Below are 17,688 nucleotides of genomic sequence, written 5' to 3' on the forward strand. Positions count from 1 at the left end.
CCTTCCCCGGGTGGTTTTTCCTTCCCAGGACAAAGCTTAACGGCGCTTTGGAGAGACCGCGGCTGTGGTTCTCTCTTCCTCAGCGGCAGACGCAGCCTTAACCAGGAGCTCGCGGCTGCAGTTTCCTACTGCTCCGCCGCTTTTTTCGCCTTTTTTCGTGCCCTTACGCTCCTCTTTTTCAACCAGGAGCCTGTGGCTGCAGCTTCCTTTGTTTTCGGCTTTTTTCTCCGAGGCGGTGCTCTCAATCTCCCCCTCCAGGAGCCTGCGGCTGCTGCTCTCCGCCTTTCCCATTGAACGGCTCCTGTTAGTTGGGCTGCCTTGCCTCCCTCGACTCGTTCCGCGGCGTTTAATACATCGCCGAGACGGTCTCTGCAGGCTGCGGCTGCGGCTTACCCTTTTACGTTACCTCTCCTGTTACGGGGACTTTGCTGGCCGCTCTGCCTCCTTGACTGAGTCTCCCTTGCCTGTTTTAACAGCCGCGATTGCGTTCTCAGCCCCGCGGCTGTAGAATGTATTTACGGCCGTCCTTCTGCATTTAAATTTTCGGACAGCCCCTTTTTCAGCTCGCTAGTGCTACTCCGTGTCCGCCATTGCTCCTTCCTTTCTAACCGTTGTTACTGTACAACGTATCCGCCATTTTTGATTAAAATTTTCCCGCTTTTTTCACGGGCACCATTTTGTTTGCTCCCTTTTTCCCGCCCTTACTGTTTAGTCTATTCCGTCCTAACAGGGGGCCTAGCTTGAAGGAGCTGTGGCTAGCAGTGTGTGTGTGTGCTGCAGATAGAATCCTATAGTGCCAACAGGTCTTTCCTACTAAATCTGGCTGCCTCTTGCAACTATTCGACTGCTACAACTATTGAATCTACACATTCTCATTTGACTGTCTCAAAGCTGTGGCTGTGAATCAGACTGTTTGAATTGTACATTCTGCCCCACTCGTGGCCGTGTACTAAGACTGTGGTTATTGTGCAACGCTGCTCGAACTGTACATCCTGCCCCATCCGTGGCTGTGTACCAAGGCCGTTGATACTGTGCAAAGCTGTTCGAATGGTACATTCTGCCCCACCCGTGGCCGTGTACCAAGGCCGTTGATACTGTGCAAAGCTGTTCGAATGGTACATTCTGCCCCACCCGTGGCCGTGTACCAAGGCTGTTGATACTGTGCAAAGCTGTTTGAACTGTGCATTCTGCCCCATCCGTGGCCGTGTACTAAGACTGTTCATACTGTACATTCTGCCCCACCCATGGCTGTGTACCAACGCTGTATTAATTGTACATTCTGCCCCATCCGTGGCCGTGTACTTAGCCATCTGAGCCGGTGCATTCTGCCCCATCCGTGGCCATGTACTGAGCCTGTTCGGGTCTGTGCATTCTGCCCCATCCGTGGCCGTGTACTGACACCCCTTGAAAAGTATATGATGGCGGAACAGCCAGAGACAACCCAGGCAACCAAGCCGAAACAATCTAAGGCGGTCAAGCATAAGCATTCCAAAGCGGTTGCCAAAACTAAACGTCTTTCCAGCCACAGCACAACCAAGCGACCACGCTAGGTCTCTGTTCCAGTTCCCGAGGGACAACCCATGAACAGTTAATGACTCTATTTCATTCTCCTGCTGTTTCCTCTGATGAGGAGGACTTTGCTGGTTTTCCTGACCAACCCTCTGGGTTTTCAGAGGGTTCTGGGAGTTTTTCCAGCTGATAGTACTGGCACTCCTGTCGAGGCCTTGGTCGAACTGTGGAATACAGAGATGGCCCGGGCTATCGACATGATCGCTCCCGCGCGCCCTCTTCAATGCGGAGCTGAGAGTGATGAAGCAAGAGAGAAGGAGGCTGGAGTGCAGATGGAGACGAACTCCAGACGGATGCAATTATGCTTTGGTAAGTGCCTCTACTAAGTTGTACATAAAAGCGGTAAGGGCAGCGAAGAAGTCCTACTTCGCTGCCTCTATCAAGACATCTCTCTGCCGCCCAGCAGAGCTTTTTAGGGTTGTACGAGGACTCTTACATTCTGGTCCTCAAGATACCATTGAAACATCTGAAGCTCGCTGTAACGACATTGCAGGGCACTTCCAAAATAAAATCGCATGCATCCGTAGGGACCTAGACTCTGATGTTACGACAGATGACTCCATTGAAGTGTCCAGAACACGGTCTTGTCTTTCATTATTGGATGAGTTTCAGTTGGTGCAGCTTGAGGAAGTTGACAAGGTGCTTGGAATGGTGCGGGCGACCACGTCTGCTCTAGATCCTTGTCCATCTTGGCTGGTCAAGGCTAGCAGGACTGGTACCACCGGCTGGGCCAAGGAAGTGATAAATGCCTCCTTGAGTGAGGGAGTAGTCCCTAGTAGCCTCAAGGAGGCAGTAGTGAGACCTCTTTTGAAGAAACCTTCCTTAGACCCAGATAACTTGAACAATTATAGACTGGTGGCAAATATCCCCTTTTTGGGCAAGGTTCTGGAGCGGGTGGTTGCCAATCAGCTCCAGGTGCTCTTGGATGAGACCGATTATTCAATCCGGTTTTAGGCCCGGTTTTGGCACTGAAACAGCCTTGGTCGCCCTGTACGATGACCTCTGTTGGAAGAGGGACAGAGGGAGTGTGACTCTGTTGATTCTCCTTGATCTCTCAGCGGCGTTTGATACCATCGACCATGGTATCCTTCTGGGGAGACTCGCAGAGTTGGGAGTTGGAGGCACTGCTTGGCAGTGGTTCCGCTCCTACTTGGCGGATCGTCGCCAGAAGGTAGTACTTGGGGAACATTGCTCGACACCTTGGACTCTCCATTGTGGAGTCCCTCAGGGGTCGATTTTGTCCCCCATGCTTTTTAACATCTACATGCAGCCTCTGAGTGCCGTCATCAGGAGCTTTGGAGTGCGTTGCCACCAGTACGCTGATGACACGCAGCTCTATTTCTCCTTTTCATCTTCTACAGGTGAGTCTGTGGATGTGCTGAATCATTGCCTGACCGCGATAATGGACTGGATGAGAGCTAATAAACTGAGACTCAATCCAGACAAGACTGAGACACTGTTGGTGAGTGCCTCCCCTGCCCAGATGGTGGATGTTCACCCTGTTCTAGATGGGGTCACACTCCCCTTGAAGGAACAGGTTCGTAGTCTGGGAGTTCTTTTCGATCCTTCCTTGTCTCTTGAGGCGCAAGTGGCCTCGGTGGCAAGGAATGCGTTCTACCACCTTCGGTTGGTAGCCCAGCTACGCCCCTATCTGGACAGGGATGACCTCGCCTCAGTTGTTCATGCTCTGGTAACTTCTGGACTGGATGAGGACTTCCGGGAAGGGTGACTTCACTTGTGCCTGCTTTTGGGACGGGCTCCCACCTCAAAAGAAGCTTATTCAGATATAAATCAGTCAGAACATTTTTTTTTTGACTGATGAAATTTCTCCCGGGCAGGGAGAAACGTAGAGATCAACCTCAAAAGCCTGTTTTTGTTGGGAGGACTGGATTTCATTAATTTATGAGAAAAGGTCCAGCCAACAATGCTGGACGGACTTCCGAACAAGCTCTATCTGTTTAAGCAATACGTTTATATTTTCTTTAAAGAGAGAACGGACTAACAGGTAAGCACCCTTCTTTCTATTCTTTTTTTTACTTGGTTTAAATTGTTGCAGCCAAAGGAGATTTGTCAGATTGATCGGCTTTGGACAACTTCTGGGTGAGCTATAACTCTTCTCTGTTATTCACGAAATTAACAGCTTATCTCTGTTTCTGTCGCAAAAAGCTGTCCTGGAAGTGCATTCTAAAGATATAAACAGAAGAGGGATTTCTATTCCTGATTTCTATTCCGAGGAATATTATATTGTCTGGGACTATCCTCTTTTTGGTCTATTTTATTTTGACGAATCTGCTTCTTCACGACGCCACTAGCTGTTTTGATGCTGGGAACTAAATTTGTTTTGCATTCTTGAACATAGAGAGATAAGGCAGGCTGCTCTGTTTATACTGTGATGTCATCAAGCCTGGAATATTAACCCAATTGTTGCTGAAATAAGAAGTGGTTCTTCTTTATTTTTGTTTTGTTTTGTTTTCGTGGTTTTAAAAATGGCAATCAAGAAAGTGGCTGAGAATCTGGAAGTAATTATGTTTCAGAAAATAATGGATGAGATTGAGATAACGAAACAAACCCTGCGACAGCGCAGTAAGGAGCTGAAAATGGAACTGAGCAAAATGACGCAGGAGCTTAAAGAAATAGGGGATCCTGTGAGAGAGGAGAATGAGATCAGAGATGAGAAAAGAAAAAATAAAGGGAAGATACAAGCCCTGGAGTTTGGAACAAATGTGGAATTGGAAAAAGATCTGGAGTTTATGGATTTTAGAAATAAAATCTACTGTTTGGAATTTAACGTTATCTCTGAAGAAATTAATGAAGATATTAGAGATAAAGTTATCAATGGCTTGGATAATCTTTTGGACTGGAATGACGTGATGGAGTTTGATATAGAGAAAATCTATGGAATTAACTGCAGCCATGTGACAATGGAAAAACTCTCAAGAGATGAGCCAGTGCATTTTGTAAAAAAGAAGAACAGAGATATGACTTTACAACAGTATTTCAGCAACTTATTCAGAATGGATGGCAAGAAAATATTTGGGATAGAGGAAATTCCCATCAGACTCTTATTATATGACTATGGCTACGACAGCAAGATTATTATGGAATACTGATAATGGAAGATTGGACACTGAAATTACTGGACTTAACAGGACTATTGAAGATGGAAGATGGAACTAATAGGGATAATAGAATAATGGCTATTGAAATTATTGAACCTAACAGATTTTGATGAGATGGATTAATCGAAATGTTTATTTGGAATATGGTTATGACAATAAGATTATTATAATTATTAACGAGATGGATTAATTGACATGTTTATTTGGAGAAAAATTGATAGATATATTTCTTAAAGAATTGAAACCTCTCTGACTTTTTGTGGAAAGAATAAAGTAATGTTTATGAGATTTGATGATTAATTAAGATAACTACTGGAGGAAAGTGATTTTATAATATGATTTAAGAGACAGGATTGTTATATATTGTAGACCTATAACTATTTGATCTGTGACAAATGGGAAGTCAGTATTTTATTTTTTTTGTTTAATTATTTTTGTTTTGTTTTGTTTTTTGTCTTTGAATGTTTTATGATTTTGTTTTGTATGTTTTATGAAAATTTGAATAAAAATTATTGTAAAAAAAAAAGATAATGGACTGGATGAGAGCTAATAAACTGAGACTCAATCCAGACAAGACTGAGACACTGTTGGTGAGTGCCTCCCCTACCCAGATGGTGGATGTTCACCCTGTTCTAGATGGGGTCACACTCCCCTTGAAGGAACAGGTTCGTAGTCTGGGAGTTCTTTTCGATCCTTCCTTGTCTCTTGAGGCGCAAGTGGCCTCGGTGGCAAGGAATGCGTTCTACCACCTTCGGTTGGTAGCCCAGCTACGCCCCTATCTGGACAGGGATGACCTCGCCTCAGTTGTTCATGCTCTGGTAACTTCTAGATTGGATTACTGTAATGCGCTCTACGTAGGGCTGCCCTTGAAGACAGTTCGGAAGCTTCAGCTAGTGCAAAACGCAGCAGCCAGACTGCTGACGAGGACCAGCCGGTCAGCACATGTAACACCGGTTCTGGCCTGTTTGCACTGGCTACCTATTTGTTTCCGAGCCAGATTCAAGGTGCTGGTTTTGACCTATAAAGCCTTACGCGGCGTGGGACCGCAATATCTTGTGGAACGCCTCTCCCGCTATGAACCTACCCGGTCACTTCGCTCAGCATCTAAGGCCCTCCTCCGGGTACCAACCCATCGAGAAGCCCGGAGGACAGTTACTCGATCTAGGGCCTTTTCTGTAGTGGCCCCCGAACTGTGGAACAGCCTCCCCGAAGAAGTACGCCTGGCGCCTACGCTTCTATCTTTTCGGCGCCAGGTTAAGACCTGGCTATGCTCCCAGGCATTTTAAGCGTTTATGTTATAATTTATTTTTTTTATTTTTTATTTTTTTCTTTAGTTGCTGCTTGTGTTTATTGTTTGTTGTCTGATTTTATTGTTGATATTTTGTATTTTAACCTTTTTGTACACCGCCCAGAGAGCCACTCGCTATGGGCGGTCTATAAATGAAACAAATAAATAAAATAAAAAAAACCCAACGGTAAGCCAACCTGGGGCTTACTCATCTTCATTGCCTGTGGGGCCGTCTATACTGTCGACTCTACAAGAGCAACCATCTACATCACCGGGGCTGCAGCTGTCTCATGAGTTCATATCACAACTTCAAGGCATGCTGTTGTTCTTCGCTCAGAGACAGTCACCGTCACAAGTCCCCGCTATTCCCCAGCACAGTGGTGACCACTTTGTACACAATGAGACGAATCCATCATGCTCCCCAAATCCTTTTGACATTGCCAGGGGCAGGTTCGTTGATGACGTTTCTTGCGGGGAAGAGTCCCCATTCGCTCTGCAAGCCGAAGGAGACGAATTGAGTGACCATTCGGAACATGAGCAGGATACATCTTATCATCTCTTTGATGCCTCAGATTATCAACCCCTTGCGCGCAGAGTATTAAATATCCTTGGTCTTCAATCTACGCAACCTGCAGCTGCCACTCCCGCTATAAAAGGGGCCAGGGTGTTGAAATTCCCCACACCAGCAGAGCACTATCTTCCTGTGCCAGATCCCATTGCTAAACTGGCCATGGACGAATGGTCTCACCCTTTACAAGCACGTCGCTTTAATGCCCTTGCGGACAGACTTTATTCTTTGGCTCCGGACTTTACTAACAGACTGGCCGTCCCTGGCATAGACGGGACGATTTCCAGCCTAGTTTCCAGATCCCTTTTGCCAAGGGAAGGAGATTCTCATTTAAAGGACGCCACTGAGCGGAGGCTGGACTTTGCCTTACGCAAGAATCATGAGGCCACCGCCTTCTCTATGCGTGCCTCTACATCAGCCTCTATATTTTCCAGGGCAGCGATGATGTGGTTGGATGACCTCTTAGAGGATCCTAATCCAGATCCTGTTTCTCTGCGAAGGTCACTGATAAAATTGCGCAAGACAGCTGCCTTTGTGGCTGATGCCACCTTGGACGCAAATCAGCTAGGAGCACGCGCTATGGCAGCTCAGGTTGTTGCCCGACGGACCCTCTGGCTTCATCACTGGCAAGCTGACTCTACAGCCAGAGTTAATCTATCACGGGCACCTTATTACTCTTCGGCAAGGAAGCCCTAAAGGCAGTGCTTGTTGACCCCAAGGATGCTCGAAAGCCTGTCTTGGCCACTGTCAGAAACGTTGAGCGCAGACCTTTCAGACATTTCGCCTCGTACCGCCCGTCTCAGCCCTTTCGAGGAACGCGGCCCGGGGAACGAGGCCGCGATTTCCCAACATATGATTTCCGCTCCTCCAGGGGAGTCTGGAACAGACGCTTCCCAGGCAGAGGTCAGTACCAGGGGCGCAGAGGTTCCTCAACATCCTCATACAGGGGAGGGTCTCGCCAGTGCAGGCAGTACTAAAGCAATACCGGTTGGGGGCAGACTGCTTCTGTTTGGAGAACATTGGCTGCGTCTGACTCAGGTCTCCTGGATCAGAGAACTTTTTTGTTATGGATATGCATTTGAGTTTTGGGCAACACCCCCAGACAGATTTCATCCCTCCCCTTGTCCCAGGGCACCAGCCAGGCACTACATCATGCAAACAGCCATACATCACCTCTTGGACATAGCGGCGATAGAGCCAGTCCCTACTACAGAGAGGTCAGAAGGGGTATACTCCCTCCTATTTGCTGTGCCCAAACGAGATCTGTCATGGAGGGCGGTACCGGACCTCAAGTTCATTAACCACTTCGTAAAGTACTGAAGGTTCAAAATGGAATCCCTCCACTCCATTACAGAAAGCCTGCACGAAGGAGACTTCCTGGCTTCTATCGACCTAAAGGAAGTGTATCTCCATGTGCCTATTTGCATAGCCCACAGAAAATTCCTTCGGTTTGCCTTTGGCTCCCAGCATTTTCAATATCGAGCGATGCCGTTTGGTCTCTCGTCTGCCCCGAGAGTATTTACCAAGGTGCTACTCATACTAGTGGCTTACCTCCGGCTTCAAGGGGTCCATATCTACCCCTATCTGGACGATCTTCTAATACGGGCGAGTTCCAGGGAGCTGGCTCATCGCCATCTAACGCTCACGCTCCATGTCTTACAGGCCCACGGCTGGCTAATCAACTTCGACAAAAGCCATCTCCAACCAACCCAACGCCTACAGCATCTAGGGGCGATGTTGGACACTCTGCAGGCCACAGTGTTCCTGTCCCCAGATCGCATAACTGCTATCACAGACATCGCAAGATCTCTGATGCACAAAACATCCGCAGACGTTATGTTTCTAGCCAGGGCTCTCGGAATGTTGGTGTCCACCATCCATATTGTTCCATGGGCTCGAGCTCATACTCGCCAGCTACAGTGGGCCTTGTTGTCGTTTCAACAGGACATTGCCAGCTCAAACCATCGAGCAATTCCCTTGAGCCCCGCACTGCGCCTGTCATTCCGCTGGTGGACGAGGGTGCAACATCTCACCCAGGGCACTCCGTTCAGAGAACCCCGCAGGACTGTCATCACCACAGATGCCAATCTCCTTGGCTGGGGAGCCCACTGCAACTCCCAGTTTGTTCAGGGGGTTTGGACCAAAACAGAGCAGTCTCAGAGCATCAATTGGCTGGAACTAAAGGCTGTCCACTTAGCTCTGCTCCATTTTCAGTCTCTGTTCCACTTGGACCATGTTCTCATTCGAACAGACAACACGTGTGCCAAATCTCATTTAAACAGACAAGGGGGGACCAGGTCCCGTCCTCTGCAGAACCTAGCTTCCCTCATATTCGACTGGGCAGAGCAACATCTGCAATCCTTAAAAGCAGAACATCTCAGAGGAATTTTGAATGTGACAGCAGACTGGCTCAGCAAACAACAGGTGTTCCCGGGAGAATGGAAACTTCATCCGACCGTTTTCCATCTTCTCTAGTGTCAGTTCGGCGCCTTCTCAGTCGACCTATTTGCCTCCAGTCGCAATTGTCAGCTACCCAGGTAATTCGCTCGATACCTGGACACGACAGCAGAAGTGGTGGATGCCCTGTCGCTACCATGGCCGGATGGCCTACTGTACGCCTTCCCTCCAGTACCACTGTTAGCCAGAACCTTGAGGAAGGCACGGCGCGAGAGGGCCAAACTGGTTCTGATAGCTCCATATTGGCCCCGTCGACCGTGGTTCTCGGATTTCCTTGCCATGTCGGTGTCGGACCCTTGGACACTCCCGGTCAGACCAGACCTCTTATCCCAGGGCCCAATATTGCATCAGGATCCCAATTGGCTCAAGCTAACAGCGTGGCTTTTGAACAGGGACATTTAAGGTTGGCTGGCCTGTCTGACGCCTCGAGACGACCATCCACCACTCGTATATATCAACATACTTGGGTGGCATTCTCCAGGTGGTGTCAGTCCCAACACCTTGATCCTTCTCAGGCCACAATTCAACAGGTGCTACAATACCTTCATCGGGGTCTCATGATGGGACTCAGACCCAACACCTTACGTCGACATGCGTCCACTCTGTTGTCCATTCTCTCAGTGTCCTCCACTGCTGCCCCTGTTGCCTCACATCCGTTCATCAAACGTTTTCTGAGGGGAACCGCTCTACGCTCACCTACTGTAGTCCACCGTTTTCCCTCATGGAGTTTGTCGAAGGTGCTACAGGCTTTACAACGCCCTCCGTTTGAGCCCCTCAGGACTGTGCCTTTACGTCTGTTGTCATTTAAGGTCCTGTTCCTGATCGCGATCACTTCTGCCAGACGAGTTTCGGAACTGGGCACATTGTCTTCCGCCCGCCATCTCTGTGTCTTTCACAAGGACTCTGTTGTGCTGAAAACTGATCCTTCCTTCCGTCCCAAGGTCAATTCCATTTTCCACTGCAACCAGGACATTGTTCTTCCTTCATTTTGTCCGAATCCTACCCATCCTCTACAGAAGGCTTGGCATTCATTGGATGTTCGGAGGGCTCTCAAGACCTACCTGTCTAGGACCCAGCAGATACGACGAACTGAGTCTTTGTTTGTATCCTTTCATTCAAGGTCTATGGGGCATAAAGCAGCTAATTCCACCTTATCCCGCTGGTTGCGCGCATGTATTACCTTAGCTTATGAGTCCCTTAAGCTTCCAGTTCCAGCTAGTATAACAGCTCATTCCACTAGGTCAGTGGCCACTACGGCTGCTTTTGCTACCAACGCTCCTGTTGCTGATATTTGCAGAGCTGCTGTTTGGTCTACCCCACACTCGTTTATAAGGCATTACAAAATAGACCGTTATGCCTCTGCCGATGCCTCTTTTGGCAGACGAGTGTTGCAACAGGTTCTTAATGATGATTAGGATGTGGGTGGTCCCTCCCTGTTATGGGCTGCTTTGGTACATCCCACTTGATGGCATTCCTCCTATGGAAAATGGACCATTGGTCTCACCTGAAGGGTGATTTTCATAGGAGGAATGCCATCACGACCCTCCCAGTTGGAGGATACCTAGATATTTTTTGGGGGTTTTCATATATTCCTGTTACGCTATTATATTTAGATTAACTAGTGAAGTCAAGACTGCTATTACTGTTATATCGCTATGTTAGAGTCATATTATTATGAATATTGCTATTATGTTATGTCTTTGCTGGTAGGCCCGTTGGCCTTTTTCTCCTGCATTTTTAGATTTCTCTCTTTGGACTCGCTGCGAATGAACTGGAGAGTGGGAGGGGCCTGACGCCCCTAGTCTTGACTTCAAAAACATTCTTGCCTTCGGACGATAGGTGGAGCTATAACCCGCTTGATGGCATTCCTCCTATGAAAATCACCCTTCAGGTGAGACCAATGGTCCAATCTGTTATATGTGGCTAAGGTGTACCTCATGAATACTGGGTAGCATTGATACTACCTGCATATTGTGTCCTCATGACTGCTGCCTACAGAATAAAGCATCCCAATCTTAACCAAGACTCCTAAATCCAGTTCACATGTCAATTCGAACCTAGATCCTAGTGATATTACTTATAATCGAGTAATAGTTCTGTCCTAGCTGCTACTTTCTCATTATTCATGCCCCCTCTATAAGAATAACATATATAGTAAAGGGCGCTATCCCAGAGTTGTGCTTTGCCAATCTAAGAACAAAAATGCAACATGTGCTGTAAGAGCCCCCCTTCATTACACATGGGTATATCAAGGGAGGGCTACCGGAGGGCATACCATGCTCATAGTAGACAGCAGAATACTAAGAAAGATTCAGTGCTACACTTAAAGATGAACAGTAGTGTTATTAAGCATCACACCTGAGCCTGGATGGTGAGAAATGACTTAACAATGATCCTATCACTTTCTGGAAGTTATTTTTATAAAATATGGTGTACACTCTGTTAAGCATAACCATATCAGAATCTTCATCTGGATGAAGCAGTCATAGTTAAGAGGTAAAGCTTTAAATTTCCCTGGCTCTCACAAGTTTGCCGATTATAGAACATGCAGATCTGGATGCTAACTGCTTTACCAATATTAAGTTAACCACTAAAGAGTTAACTACTGAAAAGGTGGCTACTACAAACTATTATTTATTAGATTCTGAGAATCTGCAGAAAAAGTTGTGTGATTATATCACAACAACAAAGCTAGAGTTTTCTTTTAAAAAACCAACACACACATTTAAGAGCATTTCAATGAATGCAACTCACCTGTTTGATAATACGATTCTGCCACAGAAGGCTGTGGCTGGGCAGCAGCTGCAACTGCAGCTGCAGTGGCTGTGGGTTGCTGATAATATTGCTTGCTGTCATAAGCCACAGCTGGCGCAGTAGATCTAACATATGAATAAGAATCCTTAAAAAACATGTAAGTGGGGGAGAAAAATTGAGCGCATTAGTTTTTCCCTTGAACATATAAACTGTTGCTGAATTATTTAATTGTTCCAGTATTTAACAGAACTGATAAGGGGTCTTTCGAGGACCAAACTGTGCATTTTTTCTCCGACATTACTAAATAAAGTGACATTAGTACTGAACTTAATTCAGCATTGTCTAATCTTGCATTAAATAAACAGATGTTAATGCACCTTTAAGCAGCCTTTTCTCCTACAAAAAAAAGTCATACTACCATTGATTTCACTACAGAACATTACGCCTACAAAACCTCTAAAATAGGGGGTGGCAGGTTCCTCACATGAGCCAAATTTAGTCTGACAAGGGCCTCAATATGGCCCATGAGGACTTTTTTCTTAAAACTACACCCACCTGCCCCACACCTGATCGATTGTCCCAGAGTGCAGGACACGGAATAATGGGTTCAAGCTGCAGGAAGCCAGATTTTGGCTGAACATCAGAAAAAACTTCCTGACTTTTAGAGGCATACGAAAATGGAACCAATTACCGAGAGAAGTAGTGGGCTCTCCAACACTGGAGTCATTCAAGAGGCAGCTGGACAGCCATATGTCAGAGCTTGGAAAAGTTACTTTTTTTGAACTACAACTTCCATCAGGCCAATCCAGTAGCTATGCTGGCTGGGGCTGATGGGCGCTGTAGTTCAAAAAAAGTAACTTTTCCAAGTTCTGGTTAGGAATGCTTTGATTTGGATTCCTGCATTGAGCAGCAGATTGGACGTGATGGCCTTATAGGCATTATTTTCTGATTCTATGATGTTATATGTGATGTTAGCTGTTGGGGAGGCAGAGAATCAGCTGGACTGGCTATGAAACTGAGCCCTCCATGGAGAACTCTATTGCGCAGCCAATTCCTGCAGAAATCAGCTTTTCCAGCCCTATACTCAGTGCTTGGGAATCCCCAAATATAAGGCTGGCAAAGCCACTTGCACTGCACTTCCCAAACACCCAACAACCAGCCAGCTGTCGGGCACTGGGAAAGCGCTGGTGCAAGGGATTTGCCATGTGGGTGGGACAACCCACCTGTCTATCATCTGATGGCATAATGATGCCAGTTGACTGACAGGTTGGTTTTTCCACCCACCTATCCAAGGTGGTTGGGGGTAAGGTGGGAACTGATAGGATCCCCACCCCTACTTTACGTTAAAAAGGGTGTCCACTCAGGCATTATTTTGTGTTCTAGAGGGAAACTGAGAAGTTTGGTAACACAGTTATAGCTATTCAACATGGATGATTTCATACATTCTGATGAATGGGTATCTTGAGACCTCAGGGCAGTGTTAATTTAAAAAGAAGTATGGAGCTCAAGCCTCTCTCATTACTCAATGATTTGGAAAAGGTATTTAATGTGTATTCACAGGCACTCCTACTTTATACGTTCTATGGTATAGCTCAACACTGGTATTCAAAACAGGACTTGGGGCTGATAAATGACTCAATATACATGAACAAAAAAAATCTTATGCAGTCATAAATACTTGAACAAATTCCACATCTTGGCCCCAACGGTTTTCCAGGATTTAGGCTGCAATCAAAAACGCCTCTGCAGCAAACTGGCAGTCTCCCTCCACCCAACCCTGCTGGACTCTGCTGCCATAGAGCTCACCAGTCATTCTGCCAAACCTGTGGGCAGGCAGAAGTACCACTGGAGGGAGCTCAGCTGGTAGCAGCCCACAGAAAGCCACCAAATGGGGTACTCTGGGGCAGGAAGGGGCTGAGCCAGCCTGAAGTCTGCTGCATCCTAAACCAGCCTCAATGTTGTCACCAGACCTGTTTCGAGCCCAATCCTTGCACCAGCTCCAAACTGACACAGCAATTTGCTTGCCCTTCTGCCAGCATGAGCAACGGTGTTGCAGATGTGGAGACAGCTCTGCTGCTCCATCACCTGTCCAGCTGGGGTCTGGACTGTCCTGTGAGTCACTGACCTAAACTAAATTACAACAGTTTAAACTTGAGAGGATTATACATGTACACTCTTATTCTATATCTAACTTATCCTATCACCCATCACTTTTTAAAAGGAAAAAAGACCAAATTCAGTATGAGGGAAAGTAGGAAATGACTTATAGTTTCTCCATTAAGTACACTTACCTGGTAATTTTGTGTAGTGACTGGAGGTGGTGGAGGGGGAGCTTCTTGTTGTCTCTGTGTGTAACCATAGTCTGTTGCTGTATGTGCTGTAGGGTAACCTCCATAGGCTGCCGCTGTTGCAGCAGCTGCAACAGCCACTGGAGCAGGTCTTGCTACTGCAACTGTTGCTGCTGCTGGGGCATAGGCAGCAGTAACTGTGTGCGCTGCTACAGGAGCCTGATGGACAGTGTAGCTTGCAACTGTGGTTGGATGAGAATAGGCTACACCTGAAGCTGGCTGCTGGCTGCAATAAGAAGACAAAGACAAGAAGTATGACGATGATACAATGAAGCCTGACACCTAATTGCTAAGCTCCTTCAATTGTCTAAGTTTAAATGTGCCTGGAAAAGACTAAATCAAATTACAAATGCAATCGCATTGATCTGCAGTTTAAAGTAAGAGAATTCATCTTTCATTACAGCCTTTTAATGAGGCTCAGTTCTACGGTCTTGAAAAAGCCCAGGTGGGCATACAGGACTCCTGATACATGTCTCAAGATGACTGCCAAATTCACTAAACACATTCATTTCACCCACATGCAGAATAACTTAAGAGGAAATATATACTCAAATGTAAGTCCCATTGAGTTCAATGAGGCAAGATTGAAACCTTAACTGATAACAATCATTTTTAACAAAATACAATTCTGAGAGGGTCTTTTGATGTAAATGAGCATTGCTTTAGTTTAAACCAACGATCAGTGTCAGTTACTAGGTGATGTAGGAATAGTATGTCTAAGAGAAATACTATAGTAATATTTGACATTCCCATATAAATTGACTACTGTATGTGAATGCTTCTTAATGAGTTGTCTGCAATGCAATAAAAGCATAGAAAGTCAGAAATGGATTCCTAGAATGCCCCTGGGAAATGAGATTTTTTTAAAATGAAGATGTATTTGCAGCTTTCCAAATACCTGCATTTTCATCTCCTTTCCCAACACCTGCAGAGAAAAATCACACAGGCACTATATTCATTGAATTGCAAGCCTTTAGATCATGGGTCAGCAACCCCTATAACTGCAAGGGCCACATTCAGTGGAGGTCCATGAACAGAGACAGACAGCCGGGGGGGGGGATGATTAAACAAAGATTCCATCATGCGTCACCCCCATGCTGCTCAGCTGATTGGCACTGGAAATCGTGCTCTCCCCAGCCCATCAAACAGTTTTTTGGAATCCAATGTGGGGGAAGGTTCACTGGGAGAATCATTCCTCTATGCCTTCCTCTCCGTGTAATTAATCAATCAATCAGTCAATCAATCAATCAATCATATCCTGCCCTTCCTCCCGGCAGGAGCCCAGGGCAGTGATTAGGAAAAAGGAAGGTTCAACTGAATCTACAGAGAAACAAAGATAAAAATAATATCCTCTTCATGTTATCAGACACAATCCTAGCAGCTTTCAATGACAACTGATTTCTTGCAACAATTGCCCCCCCCCCAAAAAAAGGAATTTCTTTTGAAAACGATATATATTTTGGACAAAAATGTTTCAAAGTAGTAACAAAAATTGTACATACACTCTCCCTACAAAATGAAATAAGCTTATTACTCCAATTCACATTCTGCAAGTTTACGTTTCTTTTATAATGCTTAAATGATTCCAGCAATAAGCATGTCTATATAATGTTCAAGAAAAAAAGTGATGTTAGGCAAGTAAAATCTGTTTGTTTTTGTGAGAAGAATGACAGGGAAGTATCATTCATTAGGATTATTAAGCAGCAAATCAACAGAACATTTGAGAAATATTTGAAATGCTTTATTTGAAGAAAATGTGCTTTGTTATGGTACAGAATAAACAGCCTTAGTATTATTCTTTCTAAGGACAGTATGGTTCTGTTACCATATTTACTTTAGCAAACCTGTTCCCCTTGCTTCTGCCACTTCATGCAGAGCCAGTGATCGAGTTTGCAAGATTTCACACATTATGGGACTTGACCTCCTACTCCTGGGTCAGAGAAAAGCCTCCTTCAACCTTGTGCTGTATGAGGCACATTGGCAAGAACTAGTAACTTTTGCTAATCCTCCATAAGCAGAAACACACACACACATACATGAGTTCAGTAGTGGATCAACATTTTATTTATTTATTTATTTATTAAATTTATATACCGCCCGACTAGCAATAGCTCTCTGGGCGGTGAACATAAAATAGCATAAAAATACAATGAATAACAAAATAATACTAAAATACAATCATCAATCCAACACAATAAACATTTTAAAAAGTAAATCAGTGTAACTTAAAATGCTTCAGAGAATAGGAAGGTTTTGACCTGGCGCCGGAAGGAGAGCAGAGTCGGCGCCAGGCGTACTTCCTCGGGGAGACTGTTCCATAGTTCGGGGGCCACCACTGAGAAGGCCCTAGATCTTGTCATCACCCTCCGGGCCTCCCTGTGAGTTGGAACCCGGAGGAGGGCCTTTGTAGCAGAACGTAGTGCACGGGCCGGTTCATATCGGAAGAGGCGTTCCGCAAGGTATCGTGGTCCCGCACCGTATAAGGCTTTATAGGTTAATACCAACACTTTGAATCTAGCCCGGAAACATACTGGCGACCAGTGCAAGCTGGCCAGAACAGGTGTTATATGCTCGGACCGCTTGGTCCTTGTCAGCAATCTGGCCGCCGCATTTTGCACTAGTTGTAGCTTTTAAAAGTTCTTTTCATTTGTGGTTATGCCTAAGAACTTACATGTTTTTCCCACTTTTTCTCTATTGGGAATCAGTGATTCTATCATTTATATTAACAATAAGATATCATTGTCACAAAAACGTTCTAAATCACTATAATACCATAGTAAATAATAATTCATAAAAGAAGTTCTGATACTTTTTTCTCTGTAGCAGTGTTAGAAAATGCCTAAACTATAAGTACCGTATATTCCGGCGTATAAGACGACTGGGCGTATAAGAGGACCCCCCAACTTTTGACCCTGATCCCCGTTTAAAAAGCCAGCGTCCCTCTCCCCTTTCTTCCCTGCGTGGCCAGCGCCCCCTCGCCCCATAGCCCGCACCGACCTGTGGGCGGGGATGCGCTGCGCCCCGGCGCGGCCTTTGGCCACCAAGAAGTGGACGTCGCTGAGAACCTCATTGTTGAAGAGGAAGGCGAAGCACTCCTGCACCGTCGGCTTCGTCGCCTGCCAGTTGTAGGCCGGCTCCCGCGGCGCCAGCGGGCCGGAGGCGGCGGCGGAGGGCGCCGAGGAGGAAGCCGCAGGGGCAGCAGTCGGCAGCGGGTTCCCGCTTCCGCCGCCTCCCGCTGCTGCCGCCGCCCGGTGGTTGTGCGTCAGCAGAGGCGCCGGCGCGGCCTGCGGCAGCGAGAGCAGCGACAGCGGCTCGCCGTTGGCCGCCCGAGAAGGAGCAGCCGCCGCCACTGCGGCCCCGTCGCTCGCCTGAGCAGCCGCGGGCGGAGGAGCAGCAGCAGCGGCGGGAGGCGGCACAGGCGAGGCCGCCACGGAGGAGAAGGACGCGGGGAGGCTGCTGCTGCTGCTGCTCCCCACCCCGGCCGCCATTTTGCAACAGAGGAGGAGGCGGAGGAGGCCGCGCAGGGCGCCGCCTTCGCTGCGGTGGAGGAGGCGGAGATGGCGGGACGTAGGAGCAATGGGGATT

The 17,688-nt window shown here is 46.7% G+C and overlaps 2 protein-coding genes and 1 non-coding gene across 4 annotated transcripts in view; 1 reads left to right on the forward strand and 2 right to left on the reverse strand.

Moving 5' to 3' along the window:
- Positions 1–17,688, forward strand: part of SUB1 (SUB1 regulator of transcription) — a 414,045-nt gene that overhangs the window by 354,215 nt on the left and 42,142 nt on the right. The window lies entirely within an intron of this gene.
- Positions 1–17,688, reverse strand: part of ZFR (zinc finger RNA binding protein) — a 68,072-nt gene that overhangs the window by 30,561 nt on the left and 19,823 nt on the right. For both annotated transcript variants that reach the window (XM_061615647.1, XM_061615658.1), the window contains exons 3-4: positions 14,047–14,329; positions 11,756–11,900 (exon numbers count right to left, since the gene is read on the reverse strand). In XM_061615647.1, coding sequence (XP_061471631.1) covers positions 11,756–11,900; positions 14,047–14,329 — 428 coding nt within the window. The remainder of the gene's footprint in view (positions 1–11,755; positions 11,901–14,046; positions 14,330–17,688) is intronic.
- On the reverse strand, positions 15,863–15,999 carry LOC133375989 (small nucleolar RNA SNORA66). Its single transcript, XR_009760372.1, has one exon. It is a non-coding gene; the product is annotated as a small nucleolar RNA SNORA66 (small nucleolar RNA).

This window comes from Rhineura floridana, chromosome 1 (genome assembly GCF_030035675.1).
Source record: "Rhineura floridana isolate rRhiFlo1 chromosome 1, rRhiFlo1.hap2, whole genome shotgun sequence".
Lineage (NCBI taxonomy): Eukaryota > Metazoa > Chordata > Lepidosauria > Squamata > Rhineuridae > Rhineura > Rhineura floridana.